Consider the following 18,008-nt stretch of genomic DNA (forward strand, 5'->3'; position numbering starts at 1 on the left):
TCATGAATGAAGATAAAATGTAAGCCAATGTAGTAATCAGCATTAAACTCTCGCTAATAGGAGAAAATTACTGTAAAGTAAGACAATGTAAACGTGAGCTGGATGTCTACGCCTCAGGAGCAAAGTGGAGAAAAAAAACTACTCAGTGAACAATTCCACCAACAATAGTAGCAGCAGCAACGTTTGTGTAGAGGTGTATTTGTGTGTAGGTGGGAGAGCATGCATGTGTCAGCTAACAATCAGCTGACGGAAAAATAGAAGAATATGTTGATCATGCGCCAATAATTGATTTCAGTCTCTTCCACAGATTTTTAGCAATATAAGGTTTTGATGTACTGTCATTTTTGGTGCATTTAAATCAGAAAAAAACATGTACTTCAACATTTAGTTTGCACAATAATAATAATTCTACTTGTAGCCACAGAATCAACCACTATCTGATGACAATAAAGCATATTATCCTCTACAGTGTGATGTATCCAGCTTTAGGCTCTACAGTGTGAAGGAAAATGAAAAAGACATGTACTTATAAAGGTCTGTCCTTGCAATCAGCTCCTCCAACATGTTTTTCTCTGACAGACAGCTCTGCTCCAATTGCGCTAAGACCGCCAAATCCTTTAGTCCTGCAGTATATCACCAGCTGGACTGTGCTATTTGTTGCTCACAACACATTCCTCTACAGCTGCAGCAGGATAATATGTTATACTGCAAGCGAGAGGAGGAGCTATGACACAAGAGATATGTCTGTTTTTAAAAAATAAAGACAATCTGTTTTCTTTCTTGCTTTGTTCACAATGGGATCATGTCTTTCTATTCAAGAATTTTAGTTTTCTCAAAAAAAAGTGAAGTTGCCATATATCAATAATGATGATAAACATCATATTTGAAAAATTAAATTCTGAAATCATGTAAAAACTGTAGGGGTGATAACATGAATAAACCAGTAACTATCTGATGGACATTCCAAGAAAGGAGCAACATGCAGTGTAGATTTTCTCCATCTCCACACATTTATATTTGAGTGTATTTTATTTGCCCAGAAAACAGTCAAAAAGCTAAGTTTAGGATTTGTTTTTGCATTTTTTTTGATATCGCAGACATATTGTTATGAGAATTCTTAATAATCATGTGTTGTACACATTTCTAACTAACAGAGTGAGTCATTTAAACTCTTCACCTGCACTTTTTCACTAATGAATCTGCTGAGAGGCCTGGAGTTGTGTGACTCAAAGTTGTTTCTTTTTTACATCTTCGCCTGTAAATGTACGTACCTGTCAACTGCCGTTTCCTGGAACAACCCTGTAGTCCCAAAGTAGCTGATGACTCTCTGTTGTTATTGTTCACCATGGACCACGCAGAGGGGTCCTGTGACGACAGCATGAGTCAGTCGAGAGGCACTCTAAGTGCATTTAGAACAACAGAAGCAGAACCAAAGTAATTTCCATTTAAGATAAAAGATTATAGATTTACTCGACTAAATCAAAGTCCAGTGATATTCTATATATCACTATATACAATATATACAATGATATTGTCATTGATATGACAAAAAAAGTCGCCACCTGGATTTAACTAAAAAAAATAGGTAAGAGACATGTAGTAATGGAGACATTGCTACGCGTCCGTGTATGGTGCCATAATTATCCGTGGAGCTCTGATCTACGCGCGGGGAGAAGACTTTTGACCCTTTGTGGGTGGATACCAGTGCTCGCCACAACCTCACTATGATTGACTGTCTGCGACAGCAAGAACTCACCCCCATGTGGGATGCCACTGTATAGGAGAGGAAATGACACAGTCCACTGGAGCCCCTTTGATGCTGCTGCCGCTGTTCTGCTGTGCCCATGGACTGCAGCTCCACCGAACACACACAGAGCCGAGGCCGGATCTCCAACTGCCGGTGGGTGAGTGTCTCCACGTATTTCTGGCTCTAAACGGGAGGTCTGTGTTCCATTGCGGGGCTGTCAGCCTTTAGTACAGCGATTAGACGATAGTTAGCTATTAGTATTTTTGGCCACTGTGGAGATTTTGGGGGGGGCGGGGGTTGAACATAAACACAGCAGACTGACTTGAGCAGCTCATAGAAAAGTTTTACTCCCCGTCGGGGAATCGAACCCCAGTCTTTTGCGCCCGGACCGCGTATAGTTAAGCTTAACTTCCTTAACTTTTCCCATTCATTCTCTATGGTAGTTCCTTACAGTCAGCCCGATCGCACGAGGATTCGTGAAACTGTCACGTAAGTTTTAGTTTCGGTTTCGTGCGCACCAACACGATTTCGTCATGTTTTTCGTGCCGCTCACCATGAAATGCGCACCAATGTATTTTAAACGGCGGACTTTTCGTGCCACTCAGAACGTATTTCAAAAGAATGTGTATATTATATTTTTAATGTAAAACCGTGGCGAATCCAACGCTATATTTTGCATGACATCGTCCCTAAACATGTGAGCGGCACGAAAAACATGACGAAATCGTGTTGGTGCGCACGAAACCGAAACTAAAACTTACGTGACAGTTTCACGAATCCCCGTGAGACCGGGTTGTTACAGTACGGATGTAATATATTTTTGGCCACTGTGGAGATTTGGGGGGCGCTGTTTCACCGACATGACTAGAGTGCCTATATAATGAGAGTGGCGACATGACGGGTCCAAAAAAATTTGGTCACGTGATCTATAGGAGCCATTTTGTTTCCTATTCATGAACGCCGGTTATGCCTGTTAACGTTGTTTACAACGCAGAGAGTAATTCTAGGTCTTTTTTGGCTTCATAAGTACCTGAAAAATGACGGGCTGTTGTGCCTTTGGGTGCACAAATCGATCGGAGAAGGGATTACACATGTTTAGATTTCCCAGGAGTAGTGAAAGAATGAAACTGTGGGAAAATAAATTCCGGAGAGTGGGATGGAAACCGACTTCATCATGGTTTTTGTGCCAGGTTAGTCCCATGTATGTACTTTCATGTTATGATGTATGGGTGAATGACAGATAGAAAAGTTTGATGTGATTTTAGGCAGTTGTGGTTATTTTGACTTTGACCATTTTCATGCATGGAGATGCATGAAATACGGGCCGCTGAAGTTTAACGGGTTACCCCGTTAAACTTCAGCGGCCCATCTGAGCTTCGACAACAGCCTCCCTGTTCATTCACGATTTTCAATTCAACACACAGCTGACAGTTTTCTGTTTCCTATTTTCTGTTTTCCGTCCAACCTGCAGTCACTTATCAGCCTCATATGACCCGAACAGGCTCCGTGTTGTTCACCTGTTTCTGGGCTGTTAGCCGCCGTTAGCATGAGGATGCTGTTAGCCATATGCTAACAGCTGCAGCACCGTACAGGGGACGGGAAAACGTATTTTACTAAATTGACCGAAGCTGCAAGCTCGATGATAGAAACATTATACACCTATGGAAAGCTTAGATTCTCATGAATCCGCCGGTATAAACCACTTTCAGATGTGATTACCACAGCGGGTAATATAAACACATTTGTCCAACAAACAGCAAATAACGTAAACAGCACAACTCACCTTTGAAGGCTCAAAACTAGTCACAGATGAAAATATTCCACTAAAAACGGCCATAATCCAACATTGGACATCCAGACAAAACAAGCCAGTAAATTATTTTGTCCAAAACATGTCTTGAAATCAGTAAACACTCCATAGTTTTCGTGAATGTGCACCTCGCGCTGCGCGTCCCATATTGAGTGAATGGAAACAAAATGGCTTCAAATCCCCAGTTGTCGCCACTCTCATTATATAGGCACTCTACTTTTGGTAGCGCTTCAAAGCCCCAGCTTCTTACTGTATGATTGCCTCCATGTCTCCAATATTTTCTGTTTAGTAGTTTGACGTCATCTCTACGTCTACTTTACGCAGTTTCTGTAGTGTAGTGGTTATCACGTTCGCCTAACACGCGAAAGGTCCCCGGTTCGAGACCGGGCAGAAACATTTTCATGTCTCCATGTGGTGCTGAATAAGGACATCGAACTCTACATCAATACAAATTTGTACGCGGTGTCTTTTGGCCTCCACGTGTTAGGCAAACGTGATAACCACTACACTACGGAAACGGCGTTAATTTACTGGAGAGAAGACATCAAACTACTAAACAATGTAATAGTTGACAATTTCTTCTTTTTTCCTTTTCCTTCTAACTTTTCCCTTCATGGATCACTTCAGTGAATCATGTTTCTACCTAACCTGCATCCTCTTCTCTCATACCAACTAACGTCATGTAAAGTTGAAAATATAACTACTATATTATCATAATTAGGTAAACAATGACAAATCCTTCAATCCTTTCCTTCAGGCACATCTCCCTGTGAATTTAAGGAAAGAAAAAATATTAAATGTGGTTTCCATATACATACATTTCATTTAGTGGTCCTTTTGAAACCAGCTGGAAACAAACATATTCTTTGTGATTTCCAATCGAATGTCCATCTGCCCCTTATAAGATTGGCAATAAGCCTATTTATTATCATTTTTTAATTATCTATCTATCTATCTATCTATCTATCTATCCAAAATCCAGTGAAATTCGCTGGATTTCTGTTGCTTTTTTGTGAATGTTCTTAAAAAACATTTTTTAACATTTTTTTTCCCCACCAAAAAATGTTTAAAAATTTTCTTAAACAACTCAGGCTTTCTGGTGTCTGTAGAGAAATCATGTTGCTTTTTTACTGCGCAACCACTGAGTCCATACTGATTTGGGGCTCTGAAAGTCAAATCAAAAACTCATAACCTGATACACATGGCAAGCAAGATTATGGGTATCCCTGCTCCACTCATGCCACAAAACTTGTTAAACAGGCCACCATCAGGCTGGCAAACGGTATTCTTTCAGATTAATCACACTGCCGAGTATGTTCTGTTAAATTCAGGCAGAAAATAGAGTCCTGCTGTGTAGACTCAGCCATTTCAAACATTATTTTATGTCTCTCTCAATCAATCTCATTAATGAGCAGTTAGGTGAAGCTATCAAAAAGAGGTAGCCAAATGTTGAGTTCATAGGGATGTATGGTAGTTTGTGTATTTTTTTCAGACTCACCATTTAAAGCCACACCGTCACAAGAACACTGTTTTGACTGAGCATGACAAAACCTGTAAATGCAAATATAAACACAACCCTACTATGAAACCTGTGCTCCCTACTATCACTGTCTACACCCACTCTACTGCGTTCCCTCATTCTATGTTTAGCATCTTCTCGATATGACTGACCTGTTTTTACAAATAAAAAACAGACTAAACAGCCGGTTTCATCTTCTCTAAATACAACCTGTGAAAAATCTGAATGTTTTTGTGACAGAAGCTGACAAACATTATGCAAAATGAAGCTTATTTATTGTTCCTCCTCTACCAAAGCATTTGACTGTGACTTTATTAGAAGTTTTACCGTGATTGGAGTAATCCTTTAGCTTGCTTGGTTTTACTGGAAAATATAAGCTTTGCTGACAGGACATATGACACAATAAAGATGATGTTTTTTCCCCCTGTATTTTAGCACATTATCATGCTGGTTTCTGTGGCAATAAAAAGGAGAATGTCATCAAAATATTCACTGCTTTGTTGACTGACACCTCCAACAACAGTATCTAATTGTCACGTCAAACGCCTACGCCGGCCACATTTGACAGTGAATCACGTCAGCGAATTCTCGGACACTATGAAATGTGTCTTTAACAGGGAAGCTGAAGGATAATCATTAAAAAAAACAGTACAAAGAGTTAATACCGCACATTTTAAACTTGTACAAGCTATCCACAGCTCATTTGAATAAGTCCATACGTAAAAGAAGAGGTGATGAAGGAAATTGTTGACTAAGAATCGATATTTCACTTCCTCTTCTTTCTCTTCAGGGCTTTCCACTCTCCCTCCTGAGTGGCCAAGCTGCCGAAGAGCTCTCTCACTTTTCTCTTTCTCTCCGCATCCCTGAAACACAGAAATTGAGCGAGTTAGATGCAAGAACATTTTAATTCACCGTTCTACACGGACATCCTGTTTTATTCACACCTGTTCATGACCTCGTTGAGTTTCTCTCGGGCCAAGAAGCGTGAGTCCTTCCTGATCTCCCTCAGAGCGCCCTTGAACTCCTTCTTGTACTTGTGGTTCAATCGCTCCCTCTCTTTTTCCTCTCTGGTGCTGCCACGCTTCTTTCCGTAGTCCAACCTGATCAATATCGAAGATGCAAATGAGATATTTCAAACAGATTCAACACACGCAAATACACATGTTCACAACCAGTTTCTTTAATGGAGCTAAAGTGACAGGTCTGGATGGATAATTCCTCAGTGTTGCTTACACTTCAACTATCTTGGGTGTGAGCAGCTTCAGAGGAATCGGCTTTTTCTTCTCAAAAACTAGCGGACTGTGAGTCACAGGAGCGCTGCTGATGATCTCCAGGATCTCGCTGTGAAGCTCCTGTAGCAGAAACACCAGAAAATACTGAAGATGCAAAGAGATAAACAGACAGGCACTCTGTGTATCAACCCAATCTGGCACTAACCTGCAAGGGCTCTGGTAACGATTGAATGGAAAGATGTTTGGAAAGAAGCATCCTAATTGGCTGGAAGATGTGCTTAAAGGACGTGAGGTCTTTGTAGAGCAGGCAGCATCTCTTCACCAAATCCAGACAAGTAGACAACAACATTAACCTGTGGAGAGACACAAACATGAGCATTATAGAGTCACACTTCATTGTTATGGTTTACTAGCATCCTTACATCTGATTTCTCAGACCTTATTGGCTGAGTCATCTCATGGAAAGCACTCGCTGAAGCAGATATTACAGATCACTGCCTCAGTCGTCTTTTCACATATGGAACTTCAGCCTTTTCGCAGATATAAAGCCCTAAAATGTCCTGGCATCATAATTTCTGTCAAATGAGCTCTAAATAAAACACCTTGCTGAACACTATGCATACGTGTATGTAAATTAATATGAGCATGTGCTGAGGATGTCTGTGATCTAAATACTGTGCGCCATGTCTGCAATTTGGAACGTACAAATTCCACCGCAAATTACCAACCATATTTCACCAAACACCAACGTCCTGAGATAATACAAGTCCCGTGTGAATCTGTATCTAAGAGATTAGGGGGTATTCATTTTATTTTTTTTATTTGCGCGCCTTTTTCTACCTCTTTCATGGTTGAATCATGTGCGCTGCGGTGGAAATTATTGACAGCATTTTAGGTGCAAATGCAGGAGTAGATCTATACATAACAGACCGATGGAGCATTCACAGAAACGGCAAAATCAAATTAACAAGAGGAGGGAAATGTGGGAGGATACTGAGATGGATGACGTGTGTTAGCAGCATGTGGTAAGAAACATTTTTCTAGGTCTATCTTTCAACAGGGTAAATAAATACAAACGCTCTGACATGCAGATTGCATTGATGGCAGCATTAGGTGTCACAAGAAATTGTTGATTGCAAAAATTAAAAAAATGTAAGCTCACACGTGTTTCAAGATTGCGATTTTTTTTCAAATTTGTAAAATGTGAAATAGATTTATTGTCATGTAAAGAAATGAGGTTATGTGACAACACATCTTTAGGGGAATATGAATGTACAAATTTTAGGGTAATCTATACAACAGCTGACCAGAAATGTTAATCGCACTAAAGACAGTTAAACAAAAAAAAAATTAATCAGTTCAGCTAAGTCAGTAGGATTCACTGTCTGGGTACTATAATGCAGACATGAACATTTTGTGTTAGTGGAAAGTCAGTGGACCAAAGTCACTTGGATGCATCATCTAGAAAACACGAGTCTGTGCAAAACTTTATGGCCATCTAATGCAACCATGTGGTTTCCAGCAGTTGAGAAGTGTTGTTATTTAGCTCCATGTGCAGCTTTCATGAAGAATCTATGACCACTAGTTACTCTGAAGGGCAAAAAAAATGCAAAACATTTCACGATAGGTGAAAAACTGTGACAACTTTAAAAGTGCAAGTTACTTCCCCGGCATGTAGCGACTGAAAACAACTGTTCCTCACTATTACTGCATGAGCTCTATGTTCTGTGTGCAACGGCGTGTCTTCATCTTTACACATTTAGACACTCTTCAGCCTTCATGCAGTGCACACTCACTCTATCCTCTCCTTCAAGAGGCCTGGCAGTGATTACTAAGAGGACTGGACCTGTCACACAGCTGCTGGTGTTTATGTGCCACCCCACATCCTGAAGGAATGTAAGAATTAAAATATAACCGGGCACTCAGGTGTGAGAAACAGGAGGACAGAGGTTTGGATCAGACTGTCAGGCAAAGCACTGAAGATGATTTACTGAGCATGTATTTATTGACACTACAACATTTAATTTGCATTATTATAATATAAAACATTGAAGTGTTGCTTTCAAATTAATGCATTAGATAAATGGGTGCAGTTTTTTTTTTTTTTAGTAAAGAAAAAATCTGCAAGTGACTGATTTCTTTCCATCATGTGTTTCAGTCTGAGCGTTTTATGAAATGTTGTAAGTAATAATTCTAGTTGGGTACAAATAAAAATGTATGTTCTCTCAAACTGTGCACAATCACGGCTCGCTGAAGCCCGTTTGCAAGCTTTGCTTTGTGCCCACACACCAGCTGCTGTGTGAAGCCGTGCTGGCGACTCCTCACAAACACATGATTTGGATGTATCACTTCTGAGCCATACAGTGTATACAGGTAAACACAGTACTAGAGCCTATCTGGGGTTTTCATGTGAAAACAGTGGCAGCCATGATAAGGAATGCTCATACTTTATCGCCAATGCGGAACATGCAACTTTTTGCAAAATGCTGCAAAGCAACTAGAGACATGAGATATCTGTAGAAGTGCATGTTTGTGCACTACTGCTTTGAGGTCACGGAAAAAATAAGTGAGCTTTTATTTCCGTCCACTTCTATACAAGGGAATTAAATCCTCATCGTCACTTTTCATGTTCCAGTGCAGCCACTCCATTTTTTGGTGGTCTTACTTTGGTCTAAACTGAACATGAGAAGCAGTGTGAAGATGAAGATAGAAGCTTTAGTCACACCTTCGCTCCCTCTTTGCTTTCCTACTGTGCTTGTAATTGTCCACAGAAAAGTGTTCATCTCTGTTATAACATGTTGTTATAGTTTGAGAACACTTATTCTCATACACACATCAATAATTACACTGAAAGATGTATTTGTCGTGACCACTGCTTCTGTCAAGAGATTAATCCATATGTGTGGAGAGAGAGAGAGAGGACCAAATCTATAGTCCTTATTTGTAACAAAAAATACACTTTAAAGTTTGGCAGCATGAGAGAGAAGATCTCATCAAAGTTAATGTAATTGTAGTTTCCTTGCTAGGATTTAGTGGAGATCTAGTAGAACAAGTGGCTAGATGGTTTACAACAGACTGGCAAAAAAGTGAATTTAACCTTTAAGTAATGTTAACAAGCGTTAGTGAAGATTAACCGTGGCTATTGTAAGATATGCAGATGAATATTATAGCTAACTTACAGTGAAAATGACAAGTTGTTTTACAGGGTGCTATGTGCAACCATCTATTGGTTTTAATCTTTTATGGACAAAACTAATTACATTAATTTGTTCTATTATCTGACTCTACTGAAGGCCAACAAACTTATTTTTTTTCTACAGAAACACTTTTAGGTGAGCTACATAACAGAATCACATCTTGTTAAGTCATGTAACTTCACTGTCTTCTTTGTTCTTTATTCAAATGAACTGGGTACCTCAGAACCAAAACATTTTGTTCTGAGGCTAGTCCACACACGCACACGCACACGCACACCAGCTGGCTCTCAGCCAATCAAAGGTGAGCTAACTAAACATGGCATGTTCGCTGACATCAGGTAAATCTTGAACTGAACAATAAACAATAAAACCTCAACATCAACAACAATTTACATACCGTTACAGTATTCTGTTGTCTTCTTGTAAAATGACTCATACATGCATGAAAGTCATCAGTTTTCACTTTCCGAAGATCTGATCAATACAGCGATGCACATAACGGCTTTGTTTACATTTTCATCGGCGTTCTGACTTAAGGCGAAAATCGACTTATGTAGATGAGTAGGAACAGAACTCTGATGTACGTCAAAACCCCCCTGTATATAATATCATTCAGTAGTATTGAGGTTTAACTGGTCTCTTTGCCTACATGTCTACTCTCCTGCCCTCCTACCTGTGGTTGTCTCGGTCCACGTCACTGTTGAGCTCCAGCTTTTGGGTTGCATACAGCGGCAGGCATTTCTTGCTCCAGTTCTTGCAGGACTCTGAGGCTGACAACACCAGCAGGTCACTGTGTTTCCCTGATGGCCTGAAAGGTGGCACCACTGTGTAACCTGGAACACAGTGTCATAGTATGTCAGTTCCTTTTCATACTTTATCAAAGCTGGAACCTAAACATGCATGTTAGATTGTGGAAAAGTGTAATGAAGCTACCTAAAGAAGTCTTGTCCTGCACTGCCAGGTGAAGAGTTCCAGACAGAAAGTTGATGAGCTCAGGCAGGAAGCGCTTTGAAAAAGAGACGTACTCCACCGCCAGACAGCACAGGAACAAACCTGACGTCAGGTCCTGTAATGATCTCACCGGACACTAAATGGACAAAATAGAGATATTAAAACACAGACATATAAACACAGTCAACATTTCTACAGCATTTTTACTAAAAGCCGAACACCTCTTTCTTCACTTACTGCCCTGATTGTTTCAGAGGCAGCTCTGGAAAGAAAACAACTCCTCACAACTGTTGTGATCTGGCACACTAGAATAACTGTAAAGGTGTCAGAGGTATATATGGTAAAAAGGAAACACACAAGAAAATAATCACAATAAACAATAAGAATGAGAGCTGAATTCAAAACTAATGACAGATGGTGAAGCCTCATTAGAAGCCACAGAGATGTAATAAGAGACACACAGACACAAAGATCAAAACAACTCGAACAACACAGACAATAACAAGCATATCAAAGGCTGTGTGTACCTTAGTGAGCGTCTGGCTGATGTAAAGCAGCGCTGGAGTTGTAACTGGGTGTCTGAAGTCTGAGGTAGGAAACAGCAGGGCTGTCACCTTCGAGTAGATGAACTTAAAACACAGGAACAAACATAATATGATTGCATTTGTCATATATAGTATGTGTAAGTGTATCTACTGGGGATCAAAGGGCATATCTCCAATCATTTTTCAAAATCCTATTCATGTCTCCCATAGATTTCAAAAGGACATAATTTCAAACAGTGTGACTGTTGAGCTGCCAACACCAGATGAAAGAAAAGAGCTGATAATGTATATGTCCCCTCAGTACAGTCATTTCTCACCCAGGCTTAGGGGAACAGAGCTTAATGAGTTTCAACAGGCTTTGCTGAGTTTCATTCTGTACAAACGCTGACCATCAGCAAACACAAACAGCAAAAGAAACAACAATAATCATAGCTGTAGTTAGAATGGTGCTGATCTACAAATAATGCTTCAAAATATTCACTTTTGTGACATTTAGCACAGTTTTTTGGTACTCAAAGCAAACAGTGCCCACCATGTCTAGTGTGGGGAAAGCAGCATGACCTTTGACCTCAACCACTTCCTCCATGCTGTGACCAGCATCACCGAGGACAGTCTGCACGGCCTGACAGGCTGCTTGAGGAAACATCTGGCACAGAGCGTACAACTCACTACAGGAAAGGGAGAACGTAACACAAAACAGAGACATAGCTTTGAGAACTTCATACTTGAATCCAGAGGTAAACCTGAGGAAGAGAGGCACTTAAAGAACTCACGGTATAAGCTTATCGATGGTGGGAAGTTCAGGTGGACTGCTGGTGGCCAGTTCTCCAATGTACTCCAACAGAAAGCCAAACAGTTTCTGAGACAGAGAAAACACTCTAAGTTCTGCACATCCTGAAAGATATATATGTAAAAAGTACTCCACTAATTTACAGAAATGATTAGACTGCTGGATTTTGTACCTGCAGTTTGAGTTTATTGCCCACAGCCAAACTAGGGTGGTTGCACTTCTGAGTCCTGGCCACAATGAGGCGCTGGTTGTCAGGGGTGTGACCATGGAGCAAATCTTTTAGGCCGCTGTAGCTCTCTGGGGCTTTAGGAGGAAAACGTATGCATTATTGAATGCTTTGTGAGGGAAAATGTGATCAATATTCATCTGAGCATCACTTAGAACACTGCATTGATCCTATTTAAAATGAAAACCAGAAGCAACCACCCACAGAAAATGCAGGAAATGTAAAAAAACAAATTGATTTCAGATCTTTTAGTAATAGTTACCAGCAAATGTGTAAGGGAGCTCTGCTTTAGCTGCCTGCTGCTGGGCCTTTATTTCCTCTGTAGTGAGGCTCTTCTTTGGTTTGGCACTGATCTCTTCATCCTCCTGTTCCCCCTCCTCATTCTCACTTCCTTGCTCAGAGTCCAAGTCTGAGTGGCCATCTTCTTCTTCCTCTTCTTCACTGCCCCCCTCCTCCTCCTCCTCCTCTTCTTCCTCCTCTTCTTCATCATCTTCATCTCCATCTTCACCTTCCTCCTCTGCATCAGATTCCTCTTCTCCATCTTCATCCTTATCTTCCTCCAGCTCCTCTCCGATGTTCCATTTTCCATCCTATAAATGGGAGTAAAACACATTCCATATCATCACAAAAATCAAGAAAAAAAGTGGCATCTTATGTACAGGACACACACTAAGTCCCATACTTGATAAGCCAGAGTCTTCTTGTCGTGTTTGTCCAGGATGAAGCCGTCATTGAGATCATCAGCAGATATGTGGATTTGACTCTGTGACCCGTCCCCGTCTTCATCTCCCATCATCCTCCTCAGACGGTCAGCCTGGAGAAAGCACACAGCAAACAAATCCACCACACAGAGCATTAAGACATAAAAAAAAAAATCCAGTAATATTTTTCAACCATTGCAGATAACACAAGCACACTTCTGCTCTATACCTCCAGTTTCTGCAGCTTCTCCCTCTCCTCCCTGGCGAGCTCCTCTGGGGTTTTCATTTTCTCCGAGGGCTGAGCCTTCATCTCAAAGCCGAGCTCTCTGACCATCATGTCATATTCATCCAGCTAGAACGTACAAAGAGGAAGAAGCAGAGATCAAGGGAATATCGGGGTCTGACAAGTGGAAAGGAACCGAAAAACAGCGTATTGTTGATTGACCGATGCATTCCTACTTTGGGTTTCTCTTCCGGTGTGTCGGTACGTTCAGCTTTGGGCGTCTTTTTCACCATCAGAGCCTGGATGCTTTTCCACTCCTGATCCAGCTTCTCAGTCAGCTCCTGCGCCTCCTCTTTCTGCACCTGTCGTTCCCTCTGAGAACGAACACAAACATCAGTCATCTCCTCCAGAAACCCACTGCAATCGTTAGTCGGTGGAAAAAAGAGCCAACAACCCTAATTACTAATTAAAATTCCACAATGTCATCAGTTTAGTGCACTTTTTAATTTAAATCCAAGAGTAACAACGCAGCAAAAAAGTCAGCAAGAATCCACATCCAGACAATAAAATGCTTTTTAATCAGCAGTAGAACCCGGGTCAATATATAATTGTGAGACTGTTCGTGACATAGTTGACATTTTTGCTGTTTTCAGGCCTAAAAATCAACATGACCACCTATAACCAAACACAACAAGGCATTTTTACAGAAAGATTCTTCTAACATATTCTATATACAATTGAGTAAAATTGAAAGTCATTTACAAAGATATTGTAGTAAACCTGTTGACACATGACTCACACATTATCTTAAATAACTCAGAAAGCCTGGGAGTCTTTTCATTCGTTTCTTCAGGAGGAAATGACATCATGTGGAGCAGGTCATGTGATCTGGAATTAACACACTTCTTTGGGAGGTGTTTTTGTAATGATAACTTAGGTGAAAGTGATTTCTGGGACACAGATACAATTTGTTACTTGTTTTCCATATAAAATTTGATATCTTGCCAAAAAAATATCTGTCATAATTATCTCAATAAGAAGAACACAATCGAAACAATTCTTGAATAAGCTCATTTTATTGTTTAGCTAATTAGAAGGTGGTTGATATTAAATTTGGACGGTTAAAAAAGTCCCTCAATGATATATTAGCCCAGCAGCTCACCTTCTCCTGCCTGGACTTCTGGATGAGCTCTTCAATGAGCTCCTGCCTGGACTTGGCCCTCTGGCTTCCTTCCTCCTCCTGCTGGTCCCCTGATGTTTTCTTCCTCAGCAGGCCTCCTCCTCCTCCAAAGTGGGAGGCAGTCAGCTCAGCTAAGCGAGACAGAAAAAATATTGTCACGGAAACATGCCAGCTCTGTCACCTGTAATATGAATTATCAAATCAAGCTGTGGGCTGGGAATTATCAAACCATGAACAACAAAATACACAAGAAGGATGGTTATGAACAAAAATGCTCACAAACATCATGCTTAATCAAACAAAAGTGATTATGAATAATAAGGACCAGCACACATAAACAGATTATAAATTTACTCTGTTGATATAAATGGATTTATGCATCAATTCTGAAGGACTACACAAGAAAAGGGCAACTAATAGTAACATCTCTAAGATTATATATACAAATTCCACATATTTTTAAAGGGAAAAAACTGTATTTCATCAGTTTGAAAGGTCCCACATAAATGCTATATATAAGTGTTATAAATGTGGATTCTAAGACTCACCTGACAAAAGACCTTTCTCTTCTGATTCATCGTCACTATTCACAGTGTCGTTGAATTTCTCGATTTCAGCCAAGGACTGGCCATAGTGAGTCAGCTCTTCCTCCTCGTTCAGGTTGTACACATCCTTCTTTTCATGGGTACGCTAAAAGACCATGCAAAGTAGAAAAAAAGAGAGGTTTTACATCTTGTCACAGACGTAAACATTGTGATACATTTGCTCTTTTTATCTGTATGACTATTACTGTCAGTTCTGTAGTGTAGAGAAAAGAATTGTAGAAAAGTCTGCTCTTGAGGTAGCTTTTCCTTCCACTCTGATACTTATGGACAGAAAGACAAGCTGCAGCCAAGGCCTCAAACCTAAATTAATCATGCGAGATATAATAACTGAATAAACTAGGACGAAAAATGGTTTTATGTAGAAAATAACACAAAAAATATGTCAAGTTAGTGGAAAACTGGGCCTTAAATAGAGATGTTACATGAATCAGTCAATATATCTGCCTGCATGTTGGGCTGGTTGCATCCTTCACATCATGACCTGATGTCCAATCGGTCATTTCAGGTCATAAAAAGAGCATCACCACATCACTGACCTGTCTCTCCATAGCGAACCTCTGCAGGATTTTGTCTTCTGGTGCCATCTTGGTGTCATACTCTCCAAAACGTCTGTCAATGAATTTGCTGGACTTGTTCTTGTGTTTGTATTCCTTCAGGAGGGTCTCTTTCCTCTACAGATCAAAAATAAATATGATTGATTAGGTGCACTCCCTCTCAGGTGAACACGCACACAAAAAAATAACCACAACGACACTTAAGGCTGAAAAACACATTCAAAATCATACAATAGAGGCAGTTAAGATTTCACTTTTGCCTGTATTAAGATTGCTTCACAGTTCCCTCTGTTCTTACAAAGCTCTCAGTCACTCCTGTGGAAAATCCCTCTCCCAGCATGATGCTGTGAGCGCCAGGCTTTACAGCACAGAGAGTGTTACATGGATGGTGAGCTGTGACCAATGGTTGACAGATACAGTGCTATAACAGGAGATTTTATCCCTTATTGTATTTTTAATTCCATCAAACTGCAGAATCTTTTAGATTTTACTCAGTTTACCATTTTTAAATTCATTCTCTCAAATTCTCACAGGTATTTTTCCCATAACCTAAGTGTTAAGGATAGGAGTACAGAATTCACAAAAGATTTTATTGCTGAAACAAACTCCTCGGTGTGGGAGAAGTTACAGGTTGTACAATAAACTCCTAAGACACAAATTATGAACTTTCAGAACTATAATTTGATGACAATAGACTTATTAAGGACCCAGTCACTAATAAAAGTAGGTAAACTGTGAGATGATTTGCATGGCAATTGTCTGCATAAACACACAGCACTGATGAAAATCTCAGCTAGATATGTCAGATGAAGAAGAAAATTTTACAGTATCAACATGCAAATAGGGTTTAATGGCCAATTTGCTTCATGTATGACTTCTAAGACAGTTTACAGGATTTACTATAAAGCGCTTGGTACTAAAATCTGTTTATTAATGTAATGCAAACATAACTACACTGTAAAGACCATACCAAAATATGAATTTACTGTATTAGATCACATAAAACTCATTTAAATGACATGTGCATTGAGGTAAATGAAGGAGGTGTGGTAAAAACAGGAGGTTGTTATCTCTTACCTTAGAGATGGCTTTGGATCTGGATACACCTGGCAGACCCACATCGTGTTTGCTTTTTCTGCCGAGAACATCAAACTTCTTTCTGTTGATTTTCACCTCAAACGGGTTGTTCTTGATCTCGGTGGAGGTCTTGGTTTTGCGGACCTTGTCAGCAAGACTCTTTTTCTTCTGTGGCTTTCCCATCTGAAACAGGGCAGAAGGCTAAAGAACTGCTTCTACAGCTATTCTGGTTGTCTAAATTGGATTGCTGTAATGGTAAAATTATCGTTCCTGGATATGTCAAGCTTCCTGTGACTACTATGGTGGAGATAACGAGGTAAAATAGCTTGTGGAGTCTGACGATGCTACAAGCTAAAGGTTAGCATTAAAGGCATTTTACGTAAAGACTAACGTACATGAGTGACTCAGATTTACTCATTAAGAAGAAACTATCAAATTATTTTTTTTAAAAAGACGCCACTATAACGAAAACATTAAATTTAGAACTTATTTACAGATAATTTGCTTGTCTATGAACCGTTCACAGATTGTAAACAAGCTAACGTTAACATAGATAAACTGTTTACCGTTTAGCCGCGTTCAGGAGTCAAATTAATGAATCCGGACGGAACAAAACATGGGACAGAAACGCTCTGCCAAAGCTCAGTTTAATAATTATTAGCGAAATATTTTACTCCCCACGTTTCTTTACTGAGTTGCCATCTTCCAGCGTGCACAGCCGGGGGGGGGGGGGGGGGGGGGTGTCAAAGTTGAAAACAGTTCAGCTGGAAAGAGCCACTGAAAATCCCCACAGCGCCTCTAGTGTCCAAAAGTGGAAGATTATCCTAAAAAAAGCACAAAAACAAAACAAAACAACAAAATTTGTTTTTCATTATCTCAGCAAAATATATATTTACAGTTCTGGGTGGAATAAACCTTTGAGCTCATAATTTGTTTGTCAGAAAATCCTATTTACTTGGACAAAAAGTAGTATATTGAGGGTTAAAATCCTTTAAAACTAGAACTATATGGACAGAAAGTAATATTTTGGGTAATATAAACCTTTAAGGTTGTAACCCGTTCAGTATGAAGTACTATTAAATACTAAACATTAGTAATATTTCAGGTGGGATTTGTTAGTCAGAAAGCAATATGTGGGTGAAATAATCCTTTAAAATATATGCATTTAAACAGAAAGTAAACTATGAAACCTTTAAAATTATGACTTGTTCATTAGAAATCTTTTTTTTTGTGGCTAGAATCAACTTTAAGACTATAAATACCAGTACATAAAGTTGTATTTTGGTTTGAATAAAATTGAAATTTTTCAGTGCTTGCATAGAAAATAATATTTTGGTGGAATAAACCTTTAAATCAGTAACTTCCATCCATCCATCCATTCTCTATACACCGCTTTATCCTCACTAGGGTCGCGGGGGGTGCTGGAGCTTATCCCAGCTGACTCGGGCGAAGCCAGGGGACACCCTGGACAGGTCGCCAGTCTGTTGCAGGGCTAAATCAGTAACTTTTTCCAAGTACTGTTGCAGCAGAATAAACCTTTAAATCTACAAGTATATGCACAGAAAGTAATATTTTGGGTGATATAACCCTTTAAAATTGTGACCGGTTTGGTTGAAAGCACTATTTGGGCAAATGTCAGTAATATTTCAGG

General features: G+C 39.8%; 1 protein-coding gene and 1 non-coding gene across 2 annotated transcripts; one reads left to right on the top strand and one right to left on the bottom strand.

The window, feature by feature from the left end:
* The first annotated feature begins 3,880 nt into the window (after positions 1 to 3,880).
* Positions 3,881 to 3,953, top strand: trnav-aac (transfer RNA valine (anticodon AAC)). Its single transcript has one exon. It is a non-coding gene; the product is annotated as a tRNA-Val (tRNA).
* Positions 3,954 to 5,329: 1,376 nt separating this feature from the next.
* nop14 (NOP14 nucleolar protein homolog (yeast)) lies at positions 5,330 to 17,080 on the bottom strand. Its single transcript, XM_022203852.2, has 19 exons — positions 16,924 to 17,080; positions 16,358 to 16,540; positions 15,263 to 15,397; positions 14,670 to 14,811; positions 14,104 to 14,252; positions 13,178 to 13,315; positions 12,948 to 13,070; positions 12,700 to 12,831; positions 12,280 to 12,607; positions 11,964 to 12,094; positions 11,775 to 11,860; positions 11,534 to 11,669; positions 10,984 to 11,085; positions 10,439 to 10,592; positions 10,179 to 10,338; positions 6,514 to 6,661; positions 6,310 to 6,428; positions 6,021 to 6,176; positions 5,330 to 5,939 (listed from the first exon to the last, which is right to left on the bottom strand). The coding sequence occupies exons 2-19, from the start codon at positions 16,538 to 16,540 to the stop codon at positions 5,843 to 5,845; spliced, it is 2,619 nt and encodes an 872-aa protein (XP_022059544.2). The 5' UTR covers positions 16,924 to 17,080; the 3' UTR covers positions 5,330 to 5,842.
* Between the last annotated feature and the right edge of the window lie 928 nt (positions 17,081 to 18,008).

This window comes from Acanthochromis polyacanthus, chromosome 18 (genome assembly GCF_021347895.1).
Source record: "Acanthochromis polyacanthus isolate Apoly-LR-REF ecotype Palm Island chromosome 18, KAUST_Apoly_ChrSc, whole genome shotgun sequence".
Taxonomy (NCBI): Eukaryota; Metazoa; Chordata; class Actinopteri; family Pomacentridae; genus Acanthochromis; species Acanthochromis polyacanthus.

Bases quoted from the DNA above. Each gene is read 5' to 3' on its own strand.
- nop14 (XM_022203852.2), bottom strand. From the start codon at position 16,540: ATGGGAAAGCCACAGAAGAAAAAGAGTCTTGCTGACAAGGTCCGCAAA. The intron at 11,861-11,963 runs GTACAAAATCCA...TCTCTGTCTCAG, and splicing joins GCAATAAACTCAAACTGCAG to AAACTGTTTGGCTTTCTGTT. The intron at 5,940-6,020 runs GTGTGAATAAAA...TCTGTGTTTCAG, and splicing joins CTCAACGAGGTCATGAACAG to GGATGCGGAGAGAAAGAGAA.